The sequence below is a fragment of the Rhinolophus sinicus genome, chromosome 3 (genome assembly GCF_057876585.1).
Source record: "Rhinolophus sinicus isolate RSI-liver-muscle chromosome 3, RSI-T2T, whole genome shotgun sequence".
Taxonomy (NCBI): Eukaryota; Metazoa; Chordata; class Mammalia; order Chiroptera; family Rhinolophidae; genus Rhinolophus; species Rhinolophus sinicus.
This window is the reverse complement of record NC_142503.1, coordinates 127,989,602-128,005,663: the sequence shown is the minus strand read 5'-3', so window position 1 is coordinate 128,005,663 and position 16,062 is coordinate 127,989,602. Positions and strand designations below refer to the sequence as shown.

Genomic DNA, 16,062 nt, shown 5'->3' with positions numbered 1-16,062 from the left:
CCCCATTTTCCATGCCCCCGTCTCATCACCTTGCCCTCTTCTCCTTCATGCTTTTGGGTTCTTTCCATCTCCCCCCTGTTCTCCTAAGCAGACAGGCTCTCCTTCCTCCTCCCCCTTCCCAATCTCCTCTTCACATCCCCTCTGCACTGCCGCCCCCCAGCCTGGCAGCCTGCCCTTTAGGAATGTTAATTAGCATTCCCGATTTAATTAATTCAGTAGCTAATTAATGATTGGGGACTAGGGGGTGGGGAGCTGGGGTGTAGGGGAGTTGGGGGCTGGAGGTGGCAGGGAGAAATAGCGGAGGCTGCAGAAGGCATCGCAGATGGCTGTGCGGTGGCTGGCACCGTGCCCACCGCCATAGATGCAAACACACGCACGCACACGTACACACACACACACACACAAAAAGGAAAGGGTGATCGAGGAATAAAATCAAAAGCAGGGAGAGAAGTGCACAGGGGCCCTGAGAACTGGGGGTGGGGAAGGCTCTAGATCTATTTGAATCTGCTCCGGAAGTGGAAGAAGAGAAAAAAAAGAAGCCACCACAGGCGCAGAGAGAAGAGCGCTCTCCCGATACCCCACCCCACCCCCACCCCACCCCAGCCACCCCTCCTCCCTGGCATGGGATTCATGGGCACCAGCTGAGGACAGGGTCCCCTCCCTCTGCCTGCCATAAACATTGGCACCGAGGACCCAGATTCAGAAGGACAGGACATTCCCAAAGAAAAGAGTTTTTCTTCTAAGTTGCTTTTAAAAATATATAGGTGTATATCTTTTAAAACATTGCACCCGTTTTGGTGTGAGGGCGAAGGCGAATGAAAGAAGGTGACCAGGAGGAGAGCACAGATGGCTTGGTGGTGGTGTGGTGTGGTGAGTTGTGGGAAGGAGGAGAGGGGGTCTGGTAGAGGTTGGGGGTGGGCAGAATGAAGACCCTGTTTTCCTCTTTTCATTTTGTTGTGGATGGAGAGAGAGAGAGAGAAAGGGGGTGGGGAGAGAAGCGAGACAGATGGCAGAGTGGAGAGGCAGCAGCCAGTGCCGGCACTGCCCAGCCTGGGCGGACCCAGCTCCCCCCCACCCCCTGCCTGCCAGCTTTCCAAATGCCACCCTTCCCCCATCCTCCCCTCTCCCCATCCCCCCCAGCTTGGCACTGATCTCGGAGAGAGAGGGAGGGAGGCTGGGCAAAGAGCATCTGTTCCCTCCATTCTCCCAGCTCCATCGGCTGCCAACCTAGGGCCATCGTTTGCCTCCATCACCCCTCCGCCCGCCTGCCCGCCCGCCTACCCACCCAATCCCAAATGGGTGCTGGATCAGGTGCCGAATCTGGCTGCCTCCTTGGGTATACCCGTCACTATGCATTGCTGTGTGTCTGCCACCGCTGCCTGGCACTCATGGGGCCATGTGTGTGCATGTGTGTGTGTGTGCGCATGTACATGTACGCATAAGCGCTTGCTGTGTGTGAGCCTCCTGGGCATGGGTGGGGGTTGGCACTGCGGTTGCCAGTCTAGTGTCCAACCAGAAGGACAGGGATGGAGTGGAAGAAGGAGGGGAGAGTTTGTGGCCTGGGAGGGCAGAAGAGGGTGCATGAGCTGCTTCATGCTGCCAGCTTACAGGCGTTGGCACTGCAGCTGCCACCCTTGTACCCGCGGAGATGGAAGGAGGTGAATGGGGAGGGGAGCAGCGGCAGGAGTCCTGGTGCTCTGGGAGGAAGGCTCGGTACCCAGCAATCATTGGCATCACATCCGTCAGGCTGGTGCTCTAAGCTGGGCAGTGGAAACAGGGGCCCCAGGAGGCAGAGGGGAGGGGCGGGGATGTGTTGCTGATGCTGTGGTCCCTCTAGAGCTCAGCTGAGAGGCGGTGGGACTATGAGGTAGTTAGTCCTCTTCCAGTCTGAGAATGTAGAGTGGTGGAGAGAGTAGCCAGGGAAGTGCCAAGAAAGCAGGGAAGGGTCAGGAGGAGGATCGTGCCACTGCTCCCCAGGGAGAGCTCGTTGGGGCTGGCAGTCTGGCCCTTTGTCAGAGCACTGAAGGAGAGGCAAGGGGACCCGGGTGAGGCGGGTGGGTGCTGGCACTGCCCAAGGAGCCTGGCACAGGCTCTGGCATTGTGAGGAATGGGGAGGATGGCAGTGGCTCTTGCCAATCTGTTTGAGAAGGTGGTGCCAGGAGTGAAAAGGGAGGAGGCGAGGGGTGTGTGTGTGTGTGTGTGTGTGTGTGTTTGAGTTATTTAGGAAAACAGACTTTTTTTCTGCCAGGACCTCCTTACCGTTCCCTCTTAGGCATGAGAAGTGGCGCACCAGACCGAGAGAGGCGTGAGGACACAAAGGAGGAAGGACGCCATTGCCAAGACCCCAAGGAAGAAGGATGGAGAGGCTGGCAGTCCTGCCTGGCCCCCAGCCAGTTTCCTGCTAAAGATGGCCAACTCCTCTTGCCTGGTCTGTATATGCTACTCCGCGGGCATAGTCGGGGAGGGAGAGGCTTGCTTACTGTTCTGGGATCTAGAATGGGAAGGGCACCTTTCTGCGATCCCATTTGGACTCCACTCTAACAAGTGAGGTGTCTGATTTTCTCCCTGGGGCCTCCCTCCTTCCCTTCCCTCCACTCCACCCCTCTTTCATCTCTCTGTCACCACCTGGGTCCTACTGCTTGGCACCCAACCAACGAGATGCCGCCACACTTGGCAATGCTGCACTGGCACGTGAACATTGTTTCAGATCCTGGCACTGCGGCAAACCCAACGCCGCCACACATGCTCACGACCGCCACTTGGCGGCTGTGAGAGAGGGGGCGGCACACATTGGCATCCGGGCTTCAGGCAGAGCTCTGCGCTGGGGAGGGCGTAGCATCAGAGGGTGTCCCCTCAGTGGGGCTGAGTCAGTACCCTCCAACCCGCCCCAGCTCCTCCTTCCTCCCACCTAGACGGCCACCCGCCTACCCTCACAGCCCCCAAGAAAGAGATTTAGATGGTGCCACATTCAGCGTTTGAGCAGCTATGCCAAGGGAAGCTGGCGCACGGGGGACAGGGCTCAGGCGAGAGCCACAGCCAAGGCTCCAGGCCAGTGGACTATACACCTCTGGTCAGCAAGGAGAAAAAATCCTAGGCGGGTGACATGAGATCCTGGAGAGAGGCCAGCCAGCTATGTTGTCACAGAGGTGGTGCCAGAAGAGATTGGAAGGGAAGAAGTAGGAAGAAAGAGAGACCCTCAGGCCTTGCTGGTGGGTGGTGGGGTGGTTTGTGCCTGTATGTATTTCATTCTGCCTTGTGCCTTGCGATTGGCTGAGCTGTGGTTGAGATGAACCAGTTCTTTCTCCCCCGTTAAGAGGCCCGTATTCAATAACAGTCCTAGAAAGATGGAGCGGTGCTCTAGGTCTAGAGGTAGGCAGGTGTTAGGAAGACAAAAGCACCCAGACTTGTCCTTCCAGAAAGACTGCTGAAGGAGATTTTGTGTTTGGGGATTTCTCAATGGCCCCGCACTTAGAGTTGCATACATTTCCATGTCTTTGAAATCCACCCTTGGAAGGGAGACCCCAGATCAGCAGCAAGCCCTGGGAGAGAGGAAGGTCCCCAGGAGCAGCATGCCCAGGTCTGCGGTGACACCAGTCCTGTGCCGGGGCAGTGCCATCGGTCGTCCCACGGAACTGGACCTTGGGCTTCCGTCTGGAGAACTTCCAGCAGATTGGGCTCTCCTTCCTTCCTGGGTAGCCTCTCAGTGACTAGGAAGGTCTTTGGGCAGAAGAATTGGCTCTGAGTGAGGCCGAAGGAGGCTGGGAGGCTCTGATGTGGGATAGGACCTGCCGAGGCGAGTAAAGCTACTGCCTGTTCTGGGTGGAACTGCTTGGAGCTGGGGGCGTTCTGATTTCAGCATCTCGAAATGGAATGAAGTTTCTGAAGAGGCGAGGTGGTTTCCACAGCAGAGGGGAAAGCCGTGAGGCCATCAGCCAAGGGGGTGAGTGGACAATGTTTATAACTTTTCTCCTGTTCAAGAACAACCAACGTAAACGGAAGACAGTCAGATTTCCAAAATGTGGGAGGTGGGGGTGATGTGAGGGTAATGACGAAGACCCTCTGAGGCGATGCCAGGCCACTGTGTGGTCGCGCTGGGGCAGCCGGGCGGGGCCCTGGACGCTGGAGAGGTGGGGGCAGGTCACAGATGCAGATGGGGCTGAGTAACCTAAATAGTGCTTCAGAGCACAGATTCACCACAGGAGTTTCTGATTCAGTGAGTCTGCGGTGTGGCCCAGGAACGGGCACCTTAAACAAGCGCTCGGTGACCCTGATGCAGGTAGACAAAACTTGAGAAACGCTGTTCTGAGAGATGGCAGTCACCGTGTAGCACAGTGATCTCGTCGGCACTTCTCACGCCCTTTGCATCCTTCTTCCTCCCCAGCCATAGTCACGTCCTCATGCTGTCACGTGTGTGATATATGTGTTGTGGGATGTGTATGTGTGTTTTAGGTGGGGGCAGGAGGAAAACAGGGCGATCGCGGGGTCAAATCAGGCGCATTTAACATGTGAGAACTATGCTTTCCATTGACAATAATTATCACAGAAGACGCCCTCAGGGAACACTTTCAAAATTCATTCTTCTTTCACTCCAGATTCTGCGGGTTGGCTGCCCAGTGTTTGAAACCTTACCACTAAGAACCACCGGGTTCCGAGCACTGTCAGGAAGTCGCTCTGTGGTCCATATTGGTGTGGATTCTGTGGCTCGATACAGAACGGGTGCTAGTGACACTTCTCTCTGGAGGCAGGTCAGGGTCCCAGGAGTGGAAGCGGGGTGAGCAGCGTGCAGGGCCGAGCAGGTTGCTGATGGTGCTGGCCCGTAAGCGCTGGTGGGCTACGCAGTAGTGAGCCCAGTGCAGGTCCTTCAGTTGAGAAGACGTGATGTAGGCTTGGGTATCGGAGCGACTAGGTGTGAGGCAGTGCTGGGCTCCTGCTGGTTACTCATTTCAGTGCATTAGCCATCGTTTGTGTAAGAGTGTGTGTATGGTTGGGTCAGATTATGTATGAGTCAGATCCTGGGTCACCTTCCCCCCTCACCTGCTTTCTGGTGCACTGATAATCAGCCTGCTTCCCCACTACCTTCTAGCCACGTACCTCTCCATGGCTGGGGAGCGGCAAGAAACCCAGGCTCAGACTACTGACAGGGAATAATGCCATTTACCCCTTGCCTATCCTTTGTGGGGACAGCTGTCCCGGTCCTCTGTAGGATGGAGAATGACGGGATGGGTTGTCACCCAATCATGTTCTTCCCATAAAGTGTAGTCTGTCCCTGGGAATCACTGGCCATCTTTTCTCAAACTTGAACCATGGCCTAGGTCTTCTACACGTCGCCTCCCTCACTTTTCTTTCATCTGACCTTTCCACAATGTATCCAGGCTGTAATCCTGTAGACCATAAGGCTGGGTCTACACCTTTTCTTGTAGCAAGAGCTTCCTTGGTATTGAGGCATTTGTTCCTTACTCAGTCCTCTAGAAATGTCTCCTCTTGGCTTACGAGTGTCTCACTGTTGCTCCCCACTGGTGGTTTGAGCTTCCCACCGCAGCCCAAAGGGAAATGCTCCCCAGTACCTGGCCTTACCCCTGTGTTGCATATAAGTTTCCTCCTGATTTCTCTTCTACGTCCCTAGTGTCACACTCCAGAGGAATTTAAGGTCCTTTCCCCATGGATGAATGTCCAACATTTGGCCACCTTTCCTGATACTAGTTACACTTCCTTGTTTATAACTTTCCCTACCTACTGTTGTATGAAGAAAATTGGTATGTATTGGAGGGTATTTCTGCTGAGGGGAGTGTAGGTGATGGGTCTGGGGCGTGTGCCTTGTTCCGGTGCGCATGGGCCTGTCCCTGCTGGGATTTGTGTGTGTCCCTGCCGCTCTCTATGCACAGTTCTGCTGCCGTCTTCTTGCGTCCCATTGGCGCAGTCATGTACAGAGCTCTGTGCTTCAGGTGTGAGTGTCTACACGGGGTGCATGAGTGCACCAGTGAATGTGCCCTAAAATAGATAAAGCTTCGGGGAATCAGTGAACTGTTCTATAAGCCCTACAAGTGGTTAAGGAACAAATAGAAGGAATTAAGCAGGTAGGTGCTACCGTACCTGGAATAATTGGCCTTTTTGGTTCTTTTGCATATGTTTCTGTAAGTACACTCCAGGGGCTAGAGGTTCAGAACAGGTTTCATTTTGTGGCCTTATTGCAGACTCGGCCCCATGTGGCCACTAAGGCTTCAGATTTTCTCATATTTTACAGACTTTGATTTTTGTTCCTACTTGAGAATTGGGTATCTTAAGCCATCCCCACCCAGACTCTGATTTAGAGCAAAGATAGCCAAGATTATTTCCATCTCCTGCCTTCTGACGGCCAGTAGGGTGGCCCAGAATGTGGATGTTTTAGGGCCCAAGAATGTCAGAAACCCTAGGCCTTTGCCACAAGCCGGGGAAGACCAATCTTAGGAACCACTGACTCAGGCTCACTTGAAGGCTGTGGAGCGCTCTGTGAGGCAGAGGTTGCTGTGTCAGCACTTGAGTTGGGGTTAGTCCTCCACAGAAGCAGCCTGGGTGGCTGTGCGTTCACCTCCAGCATTCCGCACGGGGCTGTGCTGACAGCCTCTGCCAGCCGGGACGGCCCACTGTGTGTCTCCACAGCAGGAGTCCGGCTGCTGAGGACAGTCTGAGGAAGGGGTGGGGGTAGGGGGCGTTGCCAGCCACGGAGAACAGGGAATGGCACACCCTTCAGAAGCATGTTGGTTGACCTGTCCGCAGAGTCAGCTTGGCGTTTCATCCCCCCAAATCACAGGGTTCCTGGTAAGGTCAGTTGCTCCTGCCTACTGCTGTGAATGTCCCTGGCGTCTCCAGGCCAGGGTGTCTTATCCCGGTGGAAGAGAATGTGTTGGAGGGCCAGAGGAGGAGGGATTGTTGGCTGTGGTAACTCCTGGTGAAAATATTCATGGTTCAAAAGAAAGCCAACCTATCCTGGCTGTAAATCCCTGAACTGCATGACACCACACCTCTAATCATCCCACGTCAGATGTTCGTCAAGGTTTTCTTTAAAACGTTTCCTCTTTTTCTATTTTTTTCAACTTTTATACATAAGTCACATTCCCAGAAAGCACAGAATGAAAAAGCTTCTTTCTTCATACACATGCTGCTAAGAAAATAGTTTTATACACAGAATTTCAACAGGAGAGAGGAGGATAGGGAGGGAGGGGTCCAAGAGTGATGCTGAGAGCTGGCAGAAGATGACAGCAAGAGCAAGACCACAGTAGGGCAGTTTCTCTCCTCCTGCCTGCATTTGTAACTGGCATTTTTGGCATCATCAGAATTACCCCACCCCAATTTGCTAGAGTTGGAGCTTTTAATTTTAGAGATGAACGCGAACAGAAGTGAGATTCACAGAACGTGTGGGGACTAGGGACAGCCACTTTCCCTCTCCCCTCCAATCTTTTCTGCACATAAGCCACTGCTTCTGTATTAACATGTTCACAGAGTAGAATGACGGAGAGACCGGGAAATGTAAATCCAGGGTTGGCTGAATTTGTGTGTGCATATGAGATGGAGAATGGGAGTGGAAGATGCCTGAAGGGAGAAAGTCTGGAAGCCGACTTCCTTGTAACGGGGGTCTTAGGGGCAAGGGCAGTGGGAGAAACTGTCTGCAGGACTGGGAAAGTTTTGCAGGCTTTTCTTTGCTAAAATAAAACAACTGCTTTTCCACCCTGTGCCCCTTTAGCTGGGCTTTGGGGTTGCCACACTTTCCACCTGATGCTTACAAAGACTATTAGGATAGAGGTGGGGAACCCTCTCCCAGATCATTCCTCTTCTGTTGGTTCCCTTGGTGATATCACCCTATCCAAGAGGCACCTTGTGTTTCCATCATCTCCCCTGCCCACCCATCCCCCAACAATCATCAGTCAGTCCCAGGCCCCCATGGGCCTCATGACAGGTCCTGACTCCTTTGTGGGTGCCCCCAGCAGCTGCTGCTTACTGGAGGGGCTGGGCTGGGGGAGCAGAGGCCAGGGCAGAGAACAAGGGGGAAGAACACAGATGAGGAACAACGGTCCCCAAAGACTTTAAGAAGTGACCAAAAATGTGAAGGGACCGCTAGGAAGGGAAATAGGATTGGGGGTTTGCGAAAGATGTGAGAAGAAATGGTGGTTAGCTATGAGAAAGGGAAGTATACCCAAGAGTCAGAAACCAAACTGCCCCATCTCCCCTTCCTCCTGGCATTGCCAAGACACTTTTGGTGACACTTAACTCACAGCTGGGAACAAGGGGGTTACCTGTCCTGATACTCAATTCAGGGGGCAAGGATGTGTCTCCCCAGTCTCCAGGCTCTTCTCCCCATTACCAGCTCCCACCCAGGCTGGTCACAGCCAGGGCATGGCTGCAGGGCTTTGTCTCCATGATCACTGTTCCCCTGGCAAAGACTTAAAGCCATTTGATCTTCCTAAGATGAAGTGGTTTAAAGAAACCTCTAAAATGGGACAGGGGCAGAGGGGTGACACAAACAGGAAAAAAACCACTTGTTTGATGGGAGAGTTTTCAGGATTTTTTTTTTTTCCTGTATTTTCCAAGTTTATGTTTCTCTTTAGTTCATTCCTCTGGTCTCTCCATCTCTCTCCTGTGCACATGTGTGCGCGTGCTCTTTTTATTTGGTTGTGTGTGTCTCAGTTTGTTTGTTTTTTTAAAGAACTTTGGATTTGCCGTTGGTGGGCAGCGCCGGTCCCAGAGGCTGGACCCCCTCATGGCAGGGCTGGGACAAGGGCCAGGCCCACGGCTGCTGAGAGGATCTCTGTGTTTAAAGCCTTTGAGAATAAGTTACTGCAGTTCCCGGGGTGCAGGGTGGGGTTGACAGAGGGGTTCCTGGCGGCAGCATCCCCAGAGTCCAGGCCACAGGGGGTCCCCTGTCAGGCAGGGAGGGAGGGAAGGGTTTGAGAATGAGCTGGGAGCACTCCCCCCACCCAACCGAAAGTTTGGTTAGTTTTGTGGGCTTGGGAGCCAACTCGGTATTTGGAAAGTTTGTGAGCGGTATGGCGCTCTAGACAAGGGGGCTGGAAGGAGATGGGGGAGTAGCAGTTTATTTTCCTTCCCCTTTCTTTGTCTGGGTTTTCTTTTTCCTTTCTTCTTCTTCTTTTTTTTTTTTTTTTTTTTTGGTGTTTTCTCAGTCAGTGGAACAGCATGGGAGAACATGTATTTGCGTGTGTGTTTATAAGAGTTGGGGGGTGACTGAGAATTCAGTGGGGGAACAGGTTGTAGGAAGATGAACCGAGGACAGAGTCTGTGTGTGGTGGGCAGGGCAGACGTGAATGAATAATCAGGACCAAGGAGGGGTGTGTGTCTATGAAGACGTGGCAAGGAGTTGCAGAGGACATTGTGTCTGGGGCAGGGGTGGGGAGGAGGCAGGACTCTGCTGGAGGTGGCGTGTGTGAAGCCCACTTGGGTGGGAATTGAAAGATTCCCATGAGGTGGGCAGAGCCTAGGGTTGGGGTGGAGGGATTTGAGCTCCCACCAAACACCCCTTGGAGTAAGAGAGGGAGCCCTGAGGCCCTCCCCTCCCACCGATCTTGGTTTATCTGTTTATAAAGCTAGAAGTGTAGAGGTAGTAGTAGTTTTAGGGTTGGAGTCCGTGTGAGGTAATCTTGCTTCCTCTTTGGCAAAAGCCACGGCACCTGCCGTGGTGGCAGTGGCGGCCTTGGTGACAGTAATGGGTGGGCCCCCTGGGGGCGGGGCCGCCTTGCGCCTGTGGGCCGAGGAGCGCAGGTGGGAGGCCAGGGCTTCACGCCCACTCAGCAGCACCTCACATGCCAGGCAGTGGTAGGTGCAGACGGGCACCCGCAGTGGCGGGGGCACAGAACCCCCGGAGCCCCGCCCAAAGAAGCAGAAGGATCTCTGATGAGCAGTGGCAGGGGCCTCCCCGTCAAAGGCCATCTTGCACTGGCGGCACAGGTAGCGGTAGGTCACATCCACGGTGGAGATGCCGGTGCTGCCTGTCAGCAGCTCATCGGCCTCCCCGGCCTCCCCCTCCCCTGGAGCAGGCAGTTCTGGAGGCTTCGGAGGCGCTGTGGCGGTGGGCTCAGGGGGCTGGGGCAGTGGCTGGAGGAGGGCATTGGGGAGCAGTCCAATGAGGGTCTGAGGTATCATGGGGTTCATGGGAAATAGCCCCTTCTTCATGCCATAAAGCTGTTGAAAGTAGGCCCCCTGTAACTGGGGACCAAAGACAGCTGGCGGTGTGGCCCCCCCTGCAGGGGGTAACGGGAAGGGCAGGAATTGGCCCCCCAACAGGGCTGGGACAGTGGCCTTCAATGCTTTGAGATTCTTGAGGGCGTCCGTGGAGGAGTTGTTGGGAGCTGCAATTGGTTTCCTCTCCCCAGAGACCTTGTCCCCAGAGGGCTCAGCAGGTGGGCCCGGGGTGGGGTCAGTGATGCCTGCTGTGGAGGTGTTGGTTTGGTCAGGCACAGGTCTCTGAGGTAAGGGACAGCCTGGGCCAACAGTCTGGACCACAGTGGTAGCAGGCAGGACCGAAGTGGTGAGGCCACGGAGGCCTGCGGAGGCTGCAGGGCCTGGGAAAACGAAGGGTGATGGATTAGCCCTCCTGGCCCTCATCCGGCCTCACACTCACCCACTCCCACCACCCTGCCTCCATACTCCCTTTCTTCCTCTGTCTTTCCCCCAAGAGCCTCAGACAAAGGAAGGCCACAGGGGGAGACTGAAGATGGAAAGAGGCAAGAAGGAAAAGGGCACGTCAGAGGGAAATGCTCTAAAGTCCAGCTCCTCCCAACCTCCCACTCACCTGAATTGAAAGGAGCTAAGCTGCTCAACGGGGGCTGGGTCAGAGCTGGGCCGGACAGAAGGACCGGGGCCAGGCGAGGCAGGGCTGGGGCAGCCCCAAGGGGCATAGAGGCAGGTGTGGTGGCAGGTGGGGCCTTGGGAGTCGGGGGTGCCTCTGGTGCAGGGGCCAAGTCATAGCACTTGCTTTCACTCTTCAGCTGGGCTCGGACCGCGTCCTTGAGCTTGGCCAGGTGCTGGCGGGAGAAGAGATGGCCTCGGCAGGAGACATAGAAATCATACTTGACATCACAGTAGGGGCAATCTGTGCGCTGGGCTCCCAAGGGGCCCTCACTGCTGCCCCCAGCCCCGCCAACTGCTGCGCCCTGCAGTCTGGCCTTCTTTTCCTTGGCACGAGCATTCTGGAACCAGACCTGGATGACTCTCTTGGGCAGCCCAATCTCCTCCCCCAGCACCTCACACTCCTGCATGGTGGGGGTGCGGTAGGCTTCGTAGCAGGCTTTCATGATCTTCAGCTGGAGGCTGCTCATCTGGGTCCTGTAGCGTCGCTGCCCCATTCCATCGGGAACCCCGGCCCCACCTCCTGGTCCCCCACTAGTCCCTCCAGCTCCAGGGGACTCTGGTTCAGCCAAGCTGGAAGCAGATGAATCACTTAGATCCCCTGCAGATGGACTGCAAGCCTCACTCTCTGGAGAAGCTTTCGCGGGTTCCTCTGGGCCCTCGTCCTCACTGGGGGGAGGGGGTGGGGGGAGAGGGAGAGGTGGCTCTGGTGTTGGGGTGGTAGCCTCTTTCCCAGATGGCAGGAAAGGCAGGGTCCCAGCAGCAGGGGTGACTGTCGGGTAAGGAAAAGCAGGTGCTTCTCTCTTTGGGGCCTCCCTCCCAGTCCCATCATCCACCTTGCCCAACAACAGGTTGAACTTGGGAAAGGGTGCAGGGGTGGGTGTGACAGGGGGCTTGACTGCAGGAGTGGGCACTCCCCCAGGGGTGCTTCGAAACTGGCCTTTCCTCTCCCGGGCTCTGGTGTTCTGGAACCAGACCTGCACCACGCGCTTTTTGAGCCCCACCTCCTCGGAGATACAGTCCAGCATCTTGCGCGTGGGGTTGGAGTCCTGCATGTACCAGCGGTACAGGATCTCCAGCTGCTCGGGCAGGATGGTGGTGCGCAGGCGCTTGTCCCTGGGGGGCTCGCCCTCCCCTCCACCCCCTGCTTCACTGCCTGTGGGGGACAGGCTGCCGTCCTCGTGCTTCCGTTTGAGCGGTGGCCCTGGCACTGGCGGAGTACCTGCCACCAGGGGGTTGCGCTCCCCATACATCAGCAAGGGCAGATCTAGGAGGTGGGGGGCAGCGCTGGGCTGCACAGATGGCAGGAAGTGTAGTCGGCGGTGACTGGTCAGCAGGTCCTGGCTGGGGAAAGACGTGGCGCACTGGTCACACGTGTGGACTGGCGACGGCGAGACAGGAGCCCTCCCTTCAGGCTCTTTGCCTCCTGCCTTGGACGCCTCTGCCGGGTCCAGTTCTCCCCTGTCCGCAGGCCCTGGTGATGGGCCCTCAGGCCCTGCTGGGGCTTCCAGGCCCTGCTCCTCCTCTGCATCTTCTTCCTCTACCTCTTCTTCCTCTTCCCCTCGCTCTGCCTCTTCCTCCTCCTCAGGGGGCTGGTCGTCATAGCATTTCTTGAGGTGTCGCACCAACTCAAAAACACAGGAGAAGGTGGCATGGCAGCGCCTGCAGCTGGAGACTCCCCCAGTGCCTCCTGTGGTTGGCACAGACCCCCCCTCGCTGGCATTTTTGCGTGCTTTCTGGCGGGCATTCTGGAACCACACCACCACCACACGGCTAGCCAGGCCCAAGAGACTTGCGAGCCGCTCCACCTCTCCATCCTTGGGGTAGGCACTCGTTTCAAAGAAAGACTGCAGGGCTTGGGTCTGGAACTCTGTGAACTTGGTTCTGGAGAAGCGGCGGCCCGCAGGTACTAGGGGAGGAAGATTCCCTCTGGAGCTTTCTTCCTCCTCAGGCGCCCAGCGTCCTCCTGCCCGGCCTCGCTCCTCGGGGGGACAGGCTCCCCCTGCCTCGGGCTCTGGCACCAGGAAGGGTGGACCCAGTTGGGGAGCAGGTGAATCCAGAGACGCATCAGGAGGTTTGGGGGGCTCTGCGGGGGCTGGGTAAAGGCTATCATAGCTCTTCCGAAACTGAGCAGCATAACGACTTAGGGCCTCAAAGGGCAGAAAGCGGCGGTGGACATGCTCCTCGTGTGTCTTGAGGATGAGCATATTGGAGAAGAGTTTCCCGCAGGCCCCACAGGCCAACTTGTCCCCACCCCCCAGGGCCTCCGGTGGGGGTGGGGTCAGAGGAGGGGGCACAGCCTGCTTCCCTTCATTGTATTGGATCACCAGCTCAAAGCCGAAGTTTTCTAGAAGGGCTTTGGCTGCGGTACGCGCTGCCTCGTTGGGCGTTGGTTGCGGGGGTGAGGCTGACCCTGCCTCTGTTCCTTCCTCAGCCATGGCCGGCTGCTCCCACTCCCGCTCAGCCAGCTCAGCCTTTGGGGGTGGGGGTGGGGGAGGAGGGGTGGCCGCTGGCAGGGACAGCAAGGGCGCAGGCCCAGCCAGTGCCAGTTTGGGCCCCACCTTGAGGTCATGGAGGTAGAAGGGCAGGAGCAGCTGCTGCTGCTGGAGCTTAAGCAGGGATTCGGGCACAAGAGGGAAGGGGGGCAGGACGGGTGGGGTGAAGAGAGGGGCTGGGAATCGGTGCAGGTCCAGGGGAGGGGGAGGAGGGGTCAGGAAGGGCAACCCAGATATGAAGCCGCTGGGGTCGGGACCCTTCTTCTCAGTGCCCAGCTCCCCCTCCGTCTCGCCTTCTTTGGGCTCCTCTTGGCTGCGCTCTGCTCCCTCAGCCTTGGTGTCAGTCTTGGCCCCCCGAGAGCGAGTCTGGTGCAGAACCGAGCGCATGTGGATCTCCAGGGTGGAGCTCTGGTTGTAGGAGACTCGGCAGACGGTGCACTTAAAGGGCTTGTCTGTGGCAGCAGCGCTGGCAGGCGCCGTGCCAGCCTCTCCCCGGGCAGGGCCCGAGGGGTCAATGGCAGCCTTCTTCATCTTGTGCAGGTGGGAGACGGAGTTATAATGGACCAGGAGGATATTCTTCTGCGTGAAGGACTCCTTGCACACAGTGCACTTATAGGGCCGGGCAGGGTCCAGAAACTTGTCCAGGGCAAAGTTGGTGGTCTTCCGATAGGTCAGAGGGTGGCGAGAGTCAGCCGGAGCTGGCTCTGCAGGGCGGGGCTCCCCAACAGGCCCCTCTTCCTCCTCAGCCATGGGGGGTGGAGGAGCCATTTCTTCAGCTTGGGCATCAGGCCGAGGGGCTGGAGATGGGGCTGGAGAGGGGGGTTGGTCAGGGCTTCCTGTGGGCTTGTCTGGGGCCTCAGCTGAGGGCGGGGGAGGCTCAGGAAGAGGATCGGGACTGGCTTCTGGGGTCAGGTGAGGGCCTTCTAGGGGAGAGAAGGGTTTGCAATGAGAAGGGAACGTTTAGGTCGACACCACCCACTCGTTACCTAGGGCAAGAGGTCCTTGCCTCGGGTGCCTTCAGACCGTCTTGGTCTGTGGAGCCCAGGGCCCCTTTCCTGCCACCTTGGGAGGTTTGCCATCCCCTTCCCTACCTGCTGCCTGGTCTCTGCTGGGTACAGGCTCTGACCCGGGAGCCAGGGGCTCTGGGCCATCCCCCAGGGGGCTCAGAGTGGGCCCGGGCAGCACTTTGGTCGTCAGTGTCATCTCTACAGTTGTGGCCTGTAATGGAAGAAATCCCAGTGACTTCCCCCCAACCCACCCACCCGCCCCTGTCCTCTGGTTACTCTTCTGCCTGTGCACGGCCTCTTTCCATGACTCTAGCCCCGTCTCTGGACAAACCTCCCACCTAATGTCTGTTTTGCCCACGGAGCTGAGGGCCTGGGCTGCAGCTCTCCTGCCTCGCAGCCTGGACCAGCTGTTGAACAGCTCTTCTCAGGACCTAATAGAAGTTAAAGAAATGCTTAGCTTCCTCGCAGGCAAGCAAGGCAGCAAGATAAGCTCCACTCTGAGGTTCCCTCCAACTCTAAAATCCACCTTTACATTTGTGAGATGCTGTTTCCTTCCCTAGTGCACGCACTTGCACATACCCCTGCGTCTGGCTCCCCTCCTGCCCGGCCCTGCCAGGGCCTCGGGATGGGTCCTTCCACAGCCTGTACTCACCACAAGCAACAGCTTCTCCACACACTCGGGCACCACGTTGTGAAGGTGGCTAAGGTGGAAGTGCAGGGCAGGCCGGCCCACCAGCTGCTCCTGGCACAGCGGGCACCTGTACTTGGGCTGCACTGCATGCTGGGAGAGTGCGTGAGCCCTCACCTGGTCAGACTCGGGGCTCAGGAAGCTGCAGTATGGACAGCAGTATACCTACGGGCACATGGGGGGTGGAGGGGGTATCAGAGAAGGGTGGGACCCACCGTCCCTCAGCCTGTGGGCTCCTGGGCACAGCACAATGCCCCACTCCCCATTTAGGAAGAGGGAGCCCAATAGCGAGGTGTCCCCATGCACCCAGCCACCGTCCTGAAAGCTGGCTCCTTGCTTGTCCCCAGGGGCTGGAACAAAGGCCTACGCCAGGCTGCTGTCCTGCCTTTGTCGTCCCTCTCCTGCCATCCTGGCCCGTCTTGCTTCCCTTGGTCTGTCTTTCCTGGTCTCTGCTACCCTGCTCAGTTCTCCAGCTGACAGCGTGGCCCTGCACCTACCTCCCCTGGATTTAGTTCTCTTTTCTTACCCACCCCCACAATGCCTGTATCTTCTCCCTGAAACTGCTCCCCTGCCCTCACATTTCCTGGGCCCAGAGGCCCCCTCGTCCCTGCCCACTCTGGCTCCCCAAGGTCCCTGAACTAAGTGTCTCAAGTAGGTGCCCTCCCTACCTGTTTGCTCAGAAGCCAGCTCATTCTCCCTCAGAGGCTCAGCAGCTCCCACTTTTCTTTTAAACAAATGCCATAGCTCCCCCAGTGGCTCTGGAAAATTCTGGCCTGGCTCTGTTGGTGCATTCCCGCCCACACCTCTGGAGGGTGGGGCTGTGGAGCCTGGGGTGGGGTCGAGGAGGCCCCTCTGTTTCCGCCTTAGTCACCTGACTGCCTGACCTCCAGCCTGCATTTGTCTGCCTGGCTCACTTCCTCTCCCGCTCCCTGCACCATGGGTCCAGGCCCACATGCCAGGGAGGGGATGGCCATAAAGGAAAGGTATCCAGATGCTCATCTGAATGCACCTGGGCATAGGAGCGGACATCTGCAGCAGG

At 57.0% G+C, this 16,062-nt stretch overlaps 2 protein-coding genes across 17 annotated transcripts in view; one reads left to right on the top strand and one right to left on the bottom strand.

Annotated features, from left to right (window-relative positions):
- The window catches only part of NGDN (neuroguidin), a 62,385-nt gene that overhangs the window by 33,083 nt on the left and 13,240 nt on the right, over positions 1-16,062 (top strand). For 9 of the 15 annotated variants that reach the window (XR_016020812.1, XR_016020811.1, XR_016020802.1 and 6 more), the window contains exons 11-12: positions 765-870; positions 2,249-3,940. Coding sequence is in view for 1 of the 15 variants with exons in the window: in XM_088796992.1 (XP_088653118.1) it covers positions 961-1,336; positions 2,273-2,428; positions 3,857-3,941 (617 nt within the window). In the remaining 14 variants the exon portion in view is untranslated. Of the gene's footprint in view, positions 1-764; positions 871-933; positions 1,337-2,248; positions 3,942-16,062 lie in introns of those variants that run through there. The other 6 variants (XR_016020806.1, XR_016020805.1, XR_016020804.1 and 3 more) reach the window with 6 other exon arrangements.
- The window catches only part of ZFHX2 (zinc finger homeobox 2), a 29,465-nt gene continuing 20,424 nt past the window's right edge, over positions 7,022-16,062 (bottom strand). The window contains exons 7-10 of one of the 2 annotated variants that reach the window (XM_088796986.1): positions 14,988-15,188; positions 14,420-14,546; positions 10,778-14,251; positions 7,022-10,547 (exon numbers count right to left, since the gene is read on the bottom strand). In XM_088796986.1, coding sequence (XP_088653112.1) covers positions 9,565-10,547; positions 10,778-14,251; positions 14,420-14,546; positions 14,988-15,188 — 4,785 coding nt within the window. In that variant the 3' untranslated portion in view covers positions 7,022-9,564. The remainder of the gene's footprint in view (positions 10,548-10,777; positions 14,252-14,419; positions 14,547-14,987; positions 15,189-16,062) is intronic. The other variant, XM_088796987.1, reaches the window with a different exon arrangement.